Source organism: Pleurodeles waltl, chromosome 9, assembly GCF_031143425.1.
Source record: "Pleurodeles waltl isolate 20211129_DDA chromosome 9, aPleWal1.hap1.20221129, whole genome shotgun sequence".
In the NCBI taxonomy this organism is placed as follows: domain Eukaryota; kingdom Metazoa; phylum Chordata; class Amphibia; order Caudata; family Salamandridae; genus Pleurodeles; species Pleurodeles waltl.
In genome coordinates, this window is record NC_090448.1 from 984,345,092 (window position 1) to 984,360,841 (window position 15,750).

At 43.4% G+C, this 15,750-nt stretch overlaps 1 protein-coding gene across 3 annotated transcripts in view; it reads left to right on the plus strand.

Annotated features, from left to right (window-relative positions):
- The window catches only part of MLH3 (mutL homolog 3), a 156,876-nt gene that overhangs the window by 95,790 nt on the left and 45,336 nt on the right, over positions 1–15,750 (plus strand). For all 3 annotated transcript variants that reach the window (XM_069208470.1, XM_069208471.1, XM_069208472.1), the window contains 2 exons: positions 4,663–4,734; positions 8,995–9,103. In XM_069208470.1, coding sequence (XP_069064571.1) covers positions 4,663–4,734; positions 8,995–9,103 — 181 coding nt within the window. The remainder of the gene's footprint in view (positions 1–4,662; positions 4,735–8,994; positions 9,104–15,750) is intronic.

Here is a 15,750-nt window from a genome sequence, read left to right on the forward strand (position 1 = left end):
TGCGAGATATGACCACCAGAAGCACTCAAATATTGGACTGTTTTCTGAATACCTATGTGATGATAAGAAGGAACTACAATTCTGCTTGAAGGAGAGAAAACCTCTTTGAAAATCATATATAGCCCAATGGACATTGCTTCAAAAGGATTCCGTCAATTAGCTGGTGCTGCAGTACTGCGCAGGCAAGGTTAGCTTTGCTCTACCTTATTCAGACCTAAGGGACAGAGTAGAAAAATAGACATCCAATACAATGGAGAATCAATTTTTGAACAGCATGTTTATGAAGCACTCCAGGCAATTGAAACAGTTACAGAGAAAGCACTGTCCTTAGGGATCAAACAACACAGGTGTCCGCAGCCTTTTCAAGGAGCGTGAGGGAGAGGTCAATTTTCCTCATAGAAGACATTAGCAACCTTATAAATATCAACCGTACCAACTAATTCAACAGACATACAGTCAGAGTTATACGTAGCAATATGGACCTCCACCACCAGCATCCTACCGTAAGCATGTCCCTCAAAACAAATCCTCAAATCAATCAAGTGGCAACGAGCACTCTTGATTACAGTGACACTACAAAACTGACAGGCACAATGAATCAAGGAATGTCTGTAGGTCGAATAATCACATCTTTTTACAGACAGTGGGCAGCTATAACATCCGTCCACTGGGTGATGAATCTCTTACGGTTTGTTCACACCCTGGAATTCATTAAAAAAAACTACACCTACACAACCACCCAGAGAGCCACATTCAGATCTCCATCTGTTAAAAGCTAAGAGTTGCATAGTGTGCAAAAAACGGTGTAATAGAAGAAGTCCCCAAATGGCAGCGAAATGTGAGCATCTATTCTCACTTCTTCCTCCTAAAAAAAGAAGTCGGGAGAATGGAAACTGATTTTGCATTTTTCAGATTGTTATGCCGATTTGTAGAGCCCACTATCACCTGGGAGGGTATCCTGGCGCTGAACAGATGTGACCTAGTAGGACTACTTGAAAAGCCAGGTCTTCAGCTTCTTGCAGAATTTAACAAGTGAGGAAGAGGCTTTTATGTGTCGCGGCTAGTTGTTACATACATCACCATAAATACCTGCAATTTGAAGTGGCCGGTCGCCACTGTCATTTCAAGGTTTTTACTGTTTGAACTCAAGTCAGGCCCAAGAATATTCATAAAGTGCATGGCTACAGAAGCAGGACATAAAAATTTCCCATATCTATATGGACCATCACACAGGCCCTCATCACCAGCCGCCCCCAGACTGTGGCAACGCCCTACATGCCAGACTCACAACGCAGCTCATGACAAGACTCCAAATCATCCACAGCCAGCAGCCAGGCACCTGAGGAACCTCCTCTGGCGCCCCATGCACAAACTATGCCAATTCAAGTTACTGACATATACTTACAAAGCCTTACACAACCAAGGACCTGACTGCTTGAACCACTGACTGAATTTCCACATCCCCTCCAGACACCTGTGCTTGTCCTCTCTAGCGCAACCCCCACCCCACTGCATCTGCTGGAGCACCTACAAAAGGGCACATATTCTCCTACATCGCAGCAGAAACCTGGAGCAGCCTCCCCATCCAAGAACTTCTCCCTCAATCCAAGAATTCATAAGAGGCCTCAAGACCTGGCTGTTCGAATGAGGATCCTGGCAACAGCCTCAGCGCCTGGATACCCTCACTTGCGATAAATGCGCTATACAAATCTGCTGAATGTTTGATTGATTGAGTGATTGACTGCTTAGTCAAAGGAAATTCCTGCAAAGTCACAAAGAAATCTATCAGACACAGCTTGTGGCTAATCACAGAATTAGGACCTACTTTAAACAAAAACATATCTTCATTAACCCTTCAAAAATGATACAGTTCCTCGTAGCAATACTACATATTGTGGTGCAGAAAGCCTGTTCATTCATGGAGAGACAGGAACACCTAAAGAAAATAGCCAAGAAAGTATAAAAAGAAAAGTCACAAACTCTTCAAGTCATTTTCAGGGATGATGTCATCCAGCATCCGTTTGATTCTTCATTGCTCCCTTCCCATGAGACCCTTTCAGGTGGAACTCTACAAACAATTGTGTCAAGTGCAAGGATCATTTGACAGTCTCATAAAAGTGACAGACCGAATGAAAGAAGCTTTACCATGGTAGACACAACACAAAAATACCGACGCAGGATTGTCTTTGCTACAAGACTGCAGTCAGTTTGTCATGAATACGGACACCTCCTTAAGAGTGCTGGGGAGCTCACTTGCAGGGAGCTCAGTGGCAAGTGGTTGCCCAAAGAAGCGCTACTGCATATTAACATACCAGATTTGAAAACCATAGCATTAGGCCTCCATTCCTTCCTTCCAATAATAAAAAATTCCTCAGTGATGATACGAACAGACAATAATACAAGTATGTTTTACGTTAACAAGCAAGAAGGAATACATTTCCAACAACTGTCCAAAGAAGCACAAAAAATATTTGACTGGGATAGGTAAGGGTGGAACATCCACCAGGTGTCATTAACTCCTAAGCTGACAACCTCAGCAGAGCTCCAAAAGAATGTCACGATTGAGAGTTGCATCAAAAACAATTCATTTCACAGGGATAGACCAAATCTGAACCTGTTAGAAACCGTTGAGAGCAGCAAATGCCGGTACAAAGCGAGCAGGCATGACCTTCCCGGATCATGTTGGAATGCCTTTTGAGTCAAATAGTCAGGAATGTGTAAATACGCTTTCTCACTCTTTCCATTTATCCCAAGTGTCCTGACAAATATTGAGAGAGTAGCGTTGGCTCATTCCAATAGCTCCCTGGTAGCCCAGAAAGTCCTGGTTCACAGAGCTACTTCTCTCAGAACAACCCAGAATTCTGTTGAAACCATCACCAAACCTGTTGACATTATGCAACTGCCAAATTCTACACCCAGGTTGGAGTTCTCCAAGCCTGACAGCTTGGATCCTGAATTCATTGAAATCTGCCTTCAAGATATTCCAGAGCACTGCACAGATGTATTTCCAAATACCAGAGGAGCTTCAGCAAACAAATGTTATGGAGCTAAATGGAAACAATTCTGTTCTTGGTGTGCTAATGATCATATACACCCAATATTATCTCTGCCACAACACAAATTGCTGTACCTTTTACAACTAGCTAAATCTGAATTAAGTCATGCATCAGTCAGAGTCTATCCAGTGGCCTTATCACTATAAAGGAGGACACTCAATCAGCCATAACTCTGGTCTGATAGAACCATTAAAGAATTTTGTAAGGCCTATTCAGGCTTTTTCCTCCAATCAGAATCCCACCTAACCATTGGCATTTAAACATAGGCCCAACTATTGAAGAGTCCTTTTGAACCAATCCACAAAAGAGAGTTTAAATTCCTTTCTTGAAAAATGCCACTTCTGATAACACTGACTTTGCCAAGATGGTTAGTGCGATTCAGCCTAAAAAGGAGCCTATTCTCTAGTTCAGAGATGATAGTCATATTGCAAATGAACCCTTGTTTCATATATAAACCACAGATGAACCTTAAACGAGCCAGTAATGTTAAAACATGTTTCCAGCATCCAAGCAATGTAGCATAAAGAGCCCTTCATCCCTTGGATCTCCAAAATGTTTAAAATGTTGTCATATTGACAGAACAAAATCTTCCCAACAATCCGATCAACAATTAGTGTCCTTTCGTCACCCACAAAAAGGAAGATAACTTTTGAAACAATGAATAGCCTGCTGGATGTCTGCTGCCATAGTCTCTTGCCATAATAAAGCAGGTTATACTCTTACATTAAATGTCAGGGCACGTTCCACAAAAAGTGAGTGTCTACTGCTACAGCCATATTTGCTGGAATTCCTATTGTGGACATTTGCAGAGAAGCCAAGTGTTCGATGAACAGACATAAATTTACTCAGCATTACTGTCTTGACTCAACAGTTAACAGAGATGCAGCGTTTGGACCAGCTGTACTGCATCATCTTTCATTAAGGAAAGCCTTTTCTTCCTTTTATCTTTTTTCGACCATCTGATATAATCCTTTGTGCTGTAAATTACTGATTGCTACTCTGATTCAAGTGTGTGAATCTGTGAAAGATCCAAGCTTGGCGAAGGAAAAGGTTACTTGCCTGTATCTGTAATTCCATGGTATTGGTATTTCTCATAGATTCACTTACAACCCACCCTCCTCCCCATCTAGGGGTCACTCATGCCGTGTTCATTTTTTCAAACACCTGTGCTACAAAATCTTAGCAGCATGGTGGATTGGGCAGGGAAAGGTAAAGAGCTTCTGATATTTTTTAAATGATGTGAATATGTTACTTTTTTGATCACGACAAAGCTTTCTTCCCATGCAACATAGTACTGCTCGCTGTGTGTATTGTGGAACTCTCAGCTCGTCAATGGGAATGTTTCATGCATGTGAATCTATGAAAGATACTAAAATTGAAGAACTATAGTTACAGATACGTAACTTTTTCTTTCCCTCTTCATGGAACTTGCTTACAATCATTTATGGTGCCCCCCCCCCGCCAGGTGCCCCCTCTGCTATACCCATCATAGCAGAGACGGTAGGCTAACTTGTAAAAAATAAAGTGTTGTTGTTTACTATTTTAATAACTTTACTGATTATATTACCACTGATCTAAATTTTCACATGTTTCTCACTGCTTATAGATGGTAATCTACTCGTTCTAGTAGATCAGCATGCAGCCCACGAACGTGTTCGTTTGGAGCAGCTCATTGCAGGTGAGAGCCACAGGATAGCGTCATATAAGGCTTTTAACCAGCAGCCAGCTAATATGTATATTTACCTGGGGGTGGCTAATTTCAAGCAGTCTGCCAGGGTTTTCTGTTTGTTGAGCACACTGCCCATTAGAGCCTCCTCCAGGAGCAGTTCACTAGAGACATAGGGTAAAAGGTGTACTTGTTTTCTGCCCACCTAAAGGGTGCTTGTTCCTACCTAAGTTTTTCCACTCTTCACTCTCATTCCTAGAGAGAGGTTCTTCAGAGGCTTCCTTCCAAATTGAGTGAACAGTGATGTTGAGATATTCCCTCGGTTAACAGAGAGTCCCTTGACATTGATACTTGGTACTTAAGGATATCCATCATGCCACTTTATGCCATTAATCTACAAGGCTTCTCCCTAGAGGGAGGGCTCAGTGGCAAGGACTTGAAGCCCAACAGTTGAACCTAGAGTCCATAGGACCCTCAGTATCTAATGACTCCAGATTGTGCCTCACGCCTATGTGAGGCAACTGTCCACAAGGCTGTAAAACAAGGCTATGATTCAGAAGCACAAACAAATCAAAAGGGGCTGGGACATAAGAGAGCTGGGATGGCACAGTTTGCTTTGCTAGAAGTTGAATTTGACATACATAGATTGGACTTAGAGCATTACTATGAAAAAGGAAGACAAGGAGAGCTGTTGCTGTTCTAGTGAGTGTTCATGAACATTATTTACTACCTCATGATGAAGATAAAAATACAACTTATATGGGGTACTTCTTCTTCACCACAGGATTATCTCTAATATTCTAAAAAGTAGAATATCAGTCTGTGTCCCTGAGCACAACATTTTAAAAACGTTTTCCAATAAAGCCAGAAAACAAAAGCATCCCAAAGAAAGAAACACTTTTTTTTATACAAAGTAGCCAAACAAGCAAATCGGATATGGTTAAAAATGATGACCCAATGCAAACACATAAGGAATTAAACACTGCTTCTTTAAGAATCTGTGATGCCTGTCCTTTCCAATATTGCCCTTGGTAAGTCTGTTAGGCAGTTCGTTTTTTTCTGCTATGTGTGAAGGATCCTGAACACAGTCCTGCTTTCTTTAGCTTCACTTGACATCTTTGGGCATTTCCTTTCTTTCTACTACTCTTTCTGAGTGAAAAAACAGCATTTGTATTTCCTGACACTGGTGGTATTTCGTGTCCCAGTGCTTTTGGCCACTCTTCCTGTGCTCTTTGATAAATGCTCAGCCTAGGGAGGAAAGATGTTGAGTAATTATGACCATGAGTTCTGTGTGTCTTCCTTATTCCCACAATGCACTTTCGATGTGCAGATGGAGAGGATTTCTTTACGCTTCTCCTCTGATCCACTTCTTCCCAGGATGATCACCAAGTTGACTCAGCAAAGCAAAACTGAACCTCATCATTCCAGATTGCCCATACCAATGGTGATGTACAAATGTTCTTTAGATGTCCCTTCTGATACATAAGAGACTAATGAACAAGCTAGTTTATATTTATTGATGCTTTGTGTACTGGTGAACCATACATGTTTCTGTTCCATCAAAACAAAAGGACTTTAGGAACTCACCCTTCTTTTCTCCGAAAAGGTGCTCTCATTTTCACATTATCTCAATCATTTTACTTCGCTATGTGTTTCTAAATGCATTGTCTCCAGCAGAGAGGTCTTTATTGATTCCTGATTTTGATAAAGGCTTTGTGTTACTATTTGAATACGACTAAAGACAAATGTTAAGGTATAACAGTTGTTTGTCAGTGATGGTGCTGCACAGACAGGCTGAGCCTCCTGTAAACAGAGCATAGTCAGGTGCATAATTTCTAGCATTATTTCACTACGTAAAAACAAATGGGCTTACCTGGCAAGCCTAGGGCTCACTCCACGAGGGAGAAGGTGGCTACTTCTACTTTAATGAGGAATTTTCCCACCCCTGACATTTGCTGCCACTTTCTAAACAATATTGTATTTGATTCATACACCAACACAGATACTTTTCTCTTCAAGCTTCTCTTAGAAATGTATTTCCTTAAGATTGTAGCCCTTTTTCATTTCTAGGTTTTGGGTTAGCTTACTACTCTTTTCTACCTATTATGAATATCCGATATAACCCAGTGGTGCAGAAGCAAAAGTTGTATACTCGTAACAGTATTTCTTCACTATTCATAAAAGCCCCACCCACCTCCCTGCTTTTAGGTCCACAACTTTTGAATTAGATATTGCAAATATGCATTTCCTGGTACTTCAAAAGCTGCGTGTTTTATTTGTTCTAAATAAAAAGAAAAGTATTAAGAGTGTCGTTTTCAGCCATATGTACTGTTTTTTTCTTATGTTCTAGCTTCAAAATAGCACATCATTTTGCCTTTGTTTGCCGTGTTTTCATTCTGTTTTTTTTTTAGCTTTTTGGAAACATGAAAATTAGTTAAAATGTTGTGTTCACGGATCTCTTACATGCCTGGAGATATTATACCTTTTATAAATTCAGAAAACTACTGATGGTAAAGAGCTATATTTATGAAATCCACAAATAAATTGCTCCCCACCTATGAGAGATATGACAACTAAGAACTTTCTCTCTCCTTTACCTGTCAACATGAACTAATTCTAAATTGACACTGCTCTGTATTGTAGGAAATTATACATACATGCAGTGGCAGTCTTATGCCTCTGTAATGAGTCGGATGTCTGTGTGGCACCATTTTATGAGCTTTGCAAAAATGTAAAAGTAGGATTTCTGACTCTGTATATTTGCAGTTAAAACAGGAAATGTTATGTTTTCACAGCCAACTTTACATTATTTATTTTTGAAGGAGAACCTTTTTGTTGAATTTAGTGTTTCTGGCATCATACTCATGGATGGAACTATTAAACCTTTTTTGATTTTAGCGCAGATTCACATGATAGCGAGCTATGGTTTATGTGGTATTCGCCACACCTAGTGGGCTATTCACACAGGTAAACAAACACAGGAGTAAATCTACATGTGGACACATTGTAGTAAATTTACCTAATTTGTGCTGTTCACTATTTACAAGTGTAAATTTAGTACAGAATGTAGACTTGTATGTTGCCACATTTGAAACCAGGGGAAGAAGCCTCATTTACAAGCGTGAAGTTACTACTTGTAACTTTTCATACATAAGTGGAGATATCTGGCACAGGGGCAGAGATCTTTCTATAGTAAACTATAGGAAAACGTATGAAGCTTATTCAAATTAAAAAACAAAATTGTAAAAACTATTTTGTTAATTATTAATGTAAACTAATATAATATATTTATTATAAAAAAAGACCCAAATAAAAAAGTCACTATTAAATGTATGTTAAATTAACTATTTATTAACTTACATTAATTATATTAAGATGATTTTTTAAAGATCTATTTGTATGTTTATAACATGTTTATATTACGTATTAAAGTAATGTATTAAATTAATTTAACTGAGTGTCTGTTTTTTTTTTATAGTTTTATTTTTAAATTGAAAAATAAATACAAAAAATATGAAAATAATGTGAAAATAAAATGTCTATTTTTTATTTATAGGTAAATCTTTCAACACTAAAATACATTTTTATATATTTTTAAGTAGAAATATATTTATTTTAGCATTATTTTCTGTAGGGTTCTATTTTATGTCCATAGCCTCATTATGTTAAAAAGGAGGGTGTTGCAGTATCAATGGTTGGCCATGGATCGTGATAACTTACTCCAAGTCTGAGCTGGAGTACATTTACAATTGCCCTTTTTGGCGTTAGTAACCATACAAGTGCAGTTTGCAAATGGGAATGGGCTTGTTCTTTTGTGAATTGGTACAAGTCTGTCTCTTAACACCTCCTTAGTCCACTGTAACCCCCTTTCAAATACGCCAGCCATTTGCCCCCGGCCCTGTCTCCTCACATTTACTGCAAAAACCAATGTGTGGAGATCTCTGCAGTCAGGTTAGATATCTCCACGCACTAAAGTCAGGAGAGGCAGAGACATCTGCATGTAGGTTTGTGAGCAATATTTTGCAGTATGTGACTAGTTTTACTGTAGTACTTCTAACCGCACTGCAAAATGGGACTAGGCCTCCTGATATTTTACTATGGTTGACTGAGGGAGGCAAATGCTGATCCACCTGCTTATTATATCACTTTTTTGTTTTTTCGGAATGTGACGGACTGTGTCTTCACTTTGCTTACATTGGTATTATTGATAGACCAAGCATAGTGTTAACTGCACTGCATTTGTTCCCTTTTTATTTGCTGTTTCATTCATAGGTTCCTATCAAGCTGTTCCTAAGGATATTAGGAGGAAGAGGTTGCTCTCCTCTACAGTATGCCCACCCATGCAGATTGAAGTGACTGAGGAGCACAGACGACTTTTAAGGTTGGTACTGATGCTGGCAGTATATGACCTGAGTAAGGACGATGCTGTGTCACAGGATCTTTGCTAATACTCTTGAACAGTGAACATCTTCACTTCCGCACAGGACCCCGGAGCAGTTTTTAGTTTTTTTTAAAAAGAGAAATATTTTATTTAAAAAAAAAAACATTTTTAATTTATTTTATTTTTTATTTAGAATAGACAGAACAAAGGAGGCATTCTCTAGGATCAAGCATAAAAAAGTAGTCCGAAAAGGCCCAATAGAAATGCTTGATGTCTTGCTTTTGAAAGGGATCTTACTTATTGTTTAGTGTTTAAAAAAAGCCAACAGTTTAGTAACATCACCTTCCCCAAGCAGTCCACCCAGGTGGAAACACAGTGGAAACAGAAGTAGAGAAAAACATATTCAGTAAAGGTGCTCCGTAAACAGAGCACCAGTAAGCCAACGACCCCTTGATTTTTTTTTATAGGATCCCATAGCATATCGACATCTTACTCAGTCCTTTAGCATGTAGTAGATTCAGACCAGCCTCAGTACTGTAGTATCATTCTCAATCATACAGGTAGCAGCTCAGGTAAAGACACTTCAATCTGATAGACTTCTAGCTGTAGATTCCTTACCTTAGAATTAACCCCAGGTGTAAGACTGGATCTGGAGAAAATAAATTGTGAGCAGAACCCTTGCGTGCCAGTAGGTGGTGGTGTTCAGCTTCACGTGGCATTATCAGCGTTGTCTGCACCTGATATGACGTACGCAGTACATACATAGGTGCCACCCAGTGTGCTGACATCAGTTCTCTTTTCTTTCTGGGCCAGTTGGTGCAGATCCGGGAAGAGCTACCCCTTAGTCATTTTTTGACTAAACTTATTTTTTGACTTTTGTGAAAGAGTTTTTTTGTTTTTGTTTTTCCTCCTTGTATGGCAGGAAACCATCAAGGAAGTCCGACTTCAAGCACTAAGATTGCCTGTCACTGAGCAGTGTTGGTGATGAACCCACACCTTGTATGCCTCTGTTGCCTCAAGCTCGACTATGACCCGAAGGCCTGTGCCGACGGCTGGGCATGAACCCAAAGGCCTTAAGGAGTGATCTCTCAAGCTCCTAGCAGGTTGATGTGCATTGCCATGACCATTGAGGTCCCGGTCAGGCGGAAGGTCCTGGGAGCGGTCACCGAGTGTGAGATCCTTCTCGAGCTTGAAGTAATCAATTCACTCCTGTAAGTCACACCAACACAAGAAGAAGAAGAGGTAAAAAAGACTTCACCCTGTCAGCCGCCCAACAAGATGAGGTAGCTCCCACATTCGAGGAGGCCAGGCTCCAGGGGAGAGCCATCGCCTGGGCTGTTTCTGTGCCTCTTGAGTTTCTGAAATGCAGAGCAACCCTTGAGTTCTGTGAGGCCATGTGCATCATATTTCGGTGGCCCGTTCCCTCTGGCACCCCGTTGGGCCCCGAGGGGTCAGCAGGGTCGCCTTCTGGTTCTGTGCCTGCAGCTCTAGCCCCAGCACTAGTTGGCCCCTAGTTGGATCAATTCCTGGATCCGGACTGATGCCTGTCGTGGCATTGCAACCTTCCCTTATGCCATTTCTGATGTCTATGCTCCCAACTCCCACCGGCGCTGCTGTCTCCATTCTAATCCCCAACTCTGATACAGAGCCAGAGGGGCGTCACCCAACGCTGACTCTGGTGCCAACTGGAGCCATGCCTTCCAGGTCAGAGCCTCAGCCCTATTCTTATGGGCTAGGACTTGGGAAGGAATCGAAGGGGTCATGGACTGGTGTGAGGATCTGGATGAGACCTGTGGCCTGGGCAGTTCTCTAGATACTGGCAGTCTTTCCCCCTCTACCGTGGCTAGGGAGCGTCCTTTGCAATGGTCGTGAGGAGGCCAACCAAGGTCCTGGACTTTAGCCTACCCTCAGTGGCGGTCAAGACAAATATCTTGACAGAAGTGCTACAGCTGGAGTGACCCCATCAGAACTTCCCCTTCCTTTTGATGAGGCACCTACTGATATCTTGCTTGGGACCTAGTGCAACCCCAGCACAGGTGCTCTTGTGAACAGGACAATTGCCTGCTGTCGCCGTCCCGCTCCTGGGGGCCCAAACTTGTTCTCACAACATTCCACCCCGGAGAGCTTGACAGTCTATGCCTCCACCTCCCATGTAAATCCTGGCACATTCTCAACCACACCACTGGCTCGGGAATCCAAGAGGCTGGACACTTTAGGGAAGCAGATGTTTTCTTCCACTAGCCTGGCACTGCAGTCTGTGAACACTACGTGCCTTTTGGGCTGCTATTCCCACGTTCTGTGAAATACGGTTGTGTAGGTGCTGTTGATGGTCTCGGAGGAAGTGCAGGCTGTTCTTTCCCAGGCTGTTGCCGCCGGGGTTAGGATGCAGCTAAGTTCCCAATTCTGTGTGGACTAGACACGAGTGACTCACTGGGCTGGGTGGTTTCATCTACATTGGCCTTGTGATGCCACGCCTAGTTGAGGGCAACTGGATTTTCTGGGGATGCCCATGCATTGCTTCTGGACATGCTCTTTGATAGCTCCTGTCTCTTTGGAGACAAGTTGGATTCAGCGCTGGAGCGCTTTAAGACCAGGAGTGCTGCAGCCAGGTCCTTGGGCCTTTCCATGGCTCCTTGCTACCCCCACTCCATGTTTTGCTTCTTTCGTGGCCATGGCAGGGGCTTCCAGCCACATCTATACCCCCCAGCCACCATGTGGTGAATGCTTTCCAGCCTCTGCGTGGCCAAGAATGTGGTACCCACAGACCTCATGGGTTGGGCAACCAGCTGTTGGGTCAGTCCGGCACCTCAATCCCCACACCCACCAGCTGCAGCCTCCAAACGCTCATATTCTGTCCTCTTACAGTCATGGGCACTTAGTGGGCGGCAGGATTCACCATCACCTGCCCCACGGCGGTCCATAAGAACGAACAGGTGGGTTTTACAAATTGTCCAAAGGGGCTACTCTCCCCTTCGTGACTATCCCTCCCCTCATGCCACCAATTTATGACAGACTGACGGAGGATCACCTATCCCTTCTCCACGAGGAAGTGATGTCTCTCTTATCCGAGGGAGACAGAGAGATGGTGGAGATGCCAGAAGGTGGACGTGGTTGCTATTTGTGCTACTTCCTGGTGCCAGCGCCAAAGTCACATCTGGCTCCCTCTTAGATGCTTCCCTTCATCATAGCTGTTCTGGACATGGTGCAGTTCCAGGCTTATCCTTCTGAATGGCAAGTCCAGGATATTCAGGCTATGATACCAATGTTTCAGTCTCTATCGTGGATTTTGTTGAGACTGACTCTGAGGCTGCTGGGACTCATGCCCTCCTGCATCCTGCTTGTGATTTATGCCCGCTGACATATGAGGGCTCTGCAGTGGGATCTGAAGTTCCAATGGGTGCAGCATCCAGGGAATCTCTCCGAACCCAGGGGAACTGCAAAATATCTGCAGTGGTGGCTAATGAACAGCAGATGGGTCAGCGACAGACCCCTCTTCCTTCCCCAACCAGATCTGACAATAGTAACAGATGTGTCAGACCTTGGATGGGCCGGCCCTCTCGGAGAGGTGGAGATCAGAGGACTCTGGTCTCTGACGGAATCCGGACTCCACAACAACCTGCTGGGGAAAGCTAGTGCAAGTGTTCAGACAACACCACCACCATGTGGTACTTCAGCAAGCAAGGCTGGGTGGGGTCGTGGACCCTTTGTCTGGAATAGCTGGAATGTCAGAGCATATACCTGGTTGTTCAGCATCTAGCGGACTCTCTGAATACCAGAGTAGACAAACTCAACTGAAGATGCCTCACAGGTCAGGCATCTCCATCCGGAAGGTGGTGCAAAGTCTCTTTCAGCAGTGGGGAAAGCCACCGCCCGAGAACGTGCAATGTCAGTAGTGCTGCATGCTGGAATTTCCAAAGCGATTCTCCGTCTGGGACGCTTTTCGTCTCAAGTGGAGCTTAGGTGTCCTGTATGCCTTTCTGCCCCCACTACTCCTGCCCAGAGTTCTCAAGAACATCAGGAACAATCGGGCACAAGTCATTCTTGTGGCTCTGGGCTGGGCGCGTAGTGTTTGCTCCTTCAGGAGGATCTTCTGTCACAGCAGCTGGGGAGGGTTCTCCACCTGAACCAATCAGCTCTTGTGCCTTCTTGTGTGGAGATTGGGCAGCAACAGTTGACAGCTTTCGACCTTCCAACCAAAGTCAGTAACATTATCTTGGCAACCGCACGTCCCTCCACAAAGATGGTGTATGCCTGCCATTGGGGAAAATTTGTAGCATGATGATCAGAAAGACAATTGGATCCCCTTTCTGCCCCCCCTTTCTCAGGTTCTCCTTTCTCTTGCCCAGCATGGTTCTGCTCTGAGCACTCTTAAGGGCTATCTCTCTGCTATTTCTGTTTTTTTTTTGTGGTTGCCTGACCAGCCATCCCTCTTCAAATCCCCTATTGTAAAAAGATTCTTGAAAGGTTTGCAACATTTGTTTCAACCTTCCCTTTTCATTATGCCCCAGTGGGACCCTGATCTTGTCCTGACTTTTCTTTTGTGTGCTCCCTTTGAGTCTTTGCACAATTGTCCACTCATGTGCCTTACCATCAAGACCGCTTTTCTCTTGGCTGTAACATCTGCAGTAGAGTCAGTGGGCTTCAGGGTTTTTCAACTAAGCCTCTCTACTTGAACATCTACCCAGAGAAACTGGTGCTACAGAGCTTCTTTTCTATTAGAAGTGGTTAGCAGATATCGGAAATGCTCCCTATAATACGGTTGAGCCCACCCTGGTTTAAAGGGACCAGAATGAGACTCGATGATGAAGCATGCCACAGATAGTGTGGGTGAGATTCAACAAAACAACCTATTAAGGTCCCTCACAGTTTCTCCTACCTGGATCTGTTTATACTGCTAAATGAGAACTAGGACTTTGATTAACAGATATCTTTGATGTTGCTGATTAATTTAGGGAGACCGTATCCTGCATCCCAAAAACAACCACTCTCCCATTCCCAAAATAAGCCTCTGGTTTTAATCTGGGTTTGTGTGTAGAAATATTTGGTAGATGGAGCTCAGTGCAGTGGACCACATTGTAAGTGCTGGCAAAGGGAATGAACAACTCCAGACCATGGAGTTGTGTCTCTGCTTCTCACTCTTTGTTTCAAAGCACATGCAAAAATCAGAATGGCTATGTTCATGCCTTCTTTTCCAGGCAAGGGTAAGTGTTGTTCTTTGGAAAGACATGCTGGTAATTACCAAGGTCAGGGTCCTAGAAGCTGAGTTATGAAGATGTTGTTCATACTTGAGAAAATGAAAACGCTGGATCATTGACCTTTTCCACCAGATCCCAAGCAATCTTGCATTACCGTCATTCCTGCGCCTGTCATAATGGAGGCCTCTATAACCCAGATTAGTAAAGTCCTAGAGGCACACCCTGCCTACAGCAGGGATCACAAGCAGGACTCTGGTTTGTTAGCTGCACAAATGCAAAAAGGAGAGGCTTGTGCCAAGTAACAAGCCTGTAGGCCCACTCTTAGTGCAAAACATTGTGTGGTCACAGGAGCAGCATGTTGTGCACTTGCACCTAGAGCCAGCAGAAGTCCTCTTCTGTAAATACTGATGTGCAGCAATTGCTCAATTAAAAATACTGGTAGCAGCAGCTTTTGGCCCTGATGCAATTGCACCAGTAATAGCTATTTCCTGCTATTATAGAGATTATAGAGCTCTTTCTCCAATTTCTTTCTGCCACACATTGGGTTTTTCGGAAACAATGAATGCATTTCTGCACAGAAAATGGGTGTAACTACAATAAAATAGCTGTGATGGCGCCCTGGTATTTACACCTTAAGCTCTTTGTAAAATCACCATAGATATTTCTCCATTGGTTGTTTGGGCCTTTGTTAGTTGACTTGAAGCGCTGTGAGGGAGCAAACATCAGAAATACATGTTCGATGGCATATGTTGCTGCAGATACACATGTTTTGCACAGTCCGCTGCCTGGTGTTGGGCTCGGAGTATTACAAGTTGTTTTTCTTCGAAGAAGTCTTTTTTTTGGTCACGGGACCGAAGGACTCCTCCCTCTTCGGCTCCATTGCGCATGGGCGTCGACTCCATCTTAGATTGTTTTTTTCCGCTGTCGGGTTCGGACGTATTCCTTTTCGCTCCGTGTTTCGGTTCGGAAAGTTAGTCAGAATCTCGGAAGAAAGCGTCGGTATTGTTCCGTTCGGTATCGGGATAGTTAGGTACATCGACACCGATCATCGGAAGACTTTGGGGTAGCTTCGATTCCCCCATCGGGGCCTGGTCGGCCCGACCGCGTGCGACATCGAAGCCGATGGAACGGACCCCGTTTCGTTTCTGCCCAAAATGTCACAGTAAGTATCCTTATACAGATCAGCACTTGGTCTGTAACTTGTGCTTGTCCCCCGAGCACAAGGAGGATACCTGTGAGGCCTGTCGAGCCTTCCGGTCCAGAAAAACACTCCGGGACCGAAGAGCCAGGCGTCTACAAATGGCGTCCACGCCAACAAAACAACGTTTCGACGACGAAGAAGAAACATTCTCGGTTCCGGAATCAGAATCCGGAGACTCCGACGTCGAACAACAGCAACAAACAGTGAGTAAGACGTCGAAAATTAAAACCATCGAGAAGACAAAAGCCCAG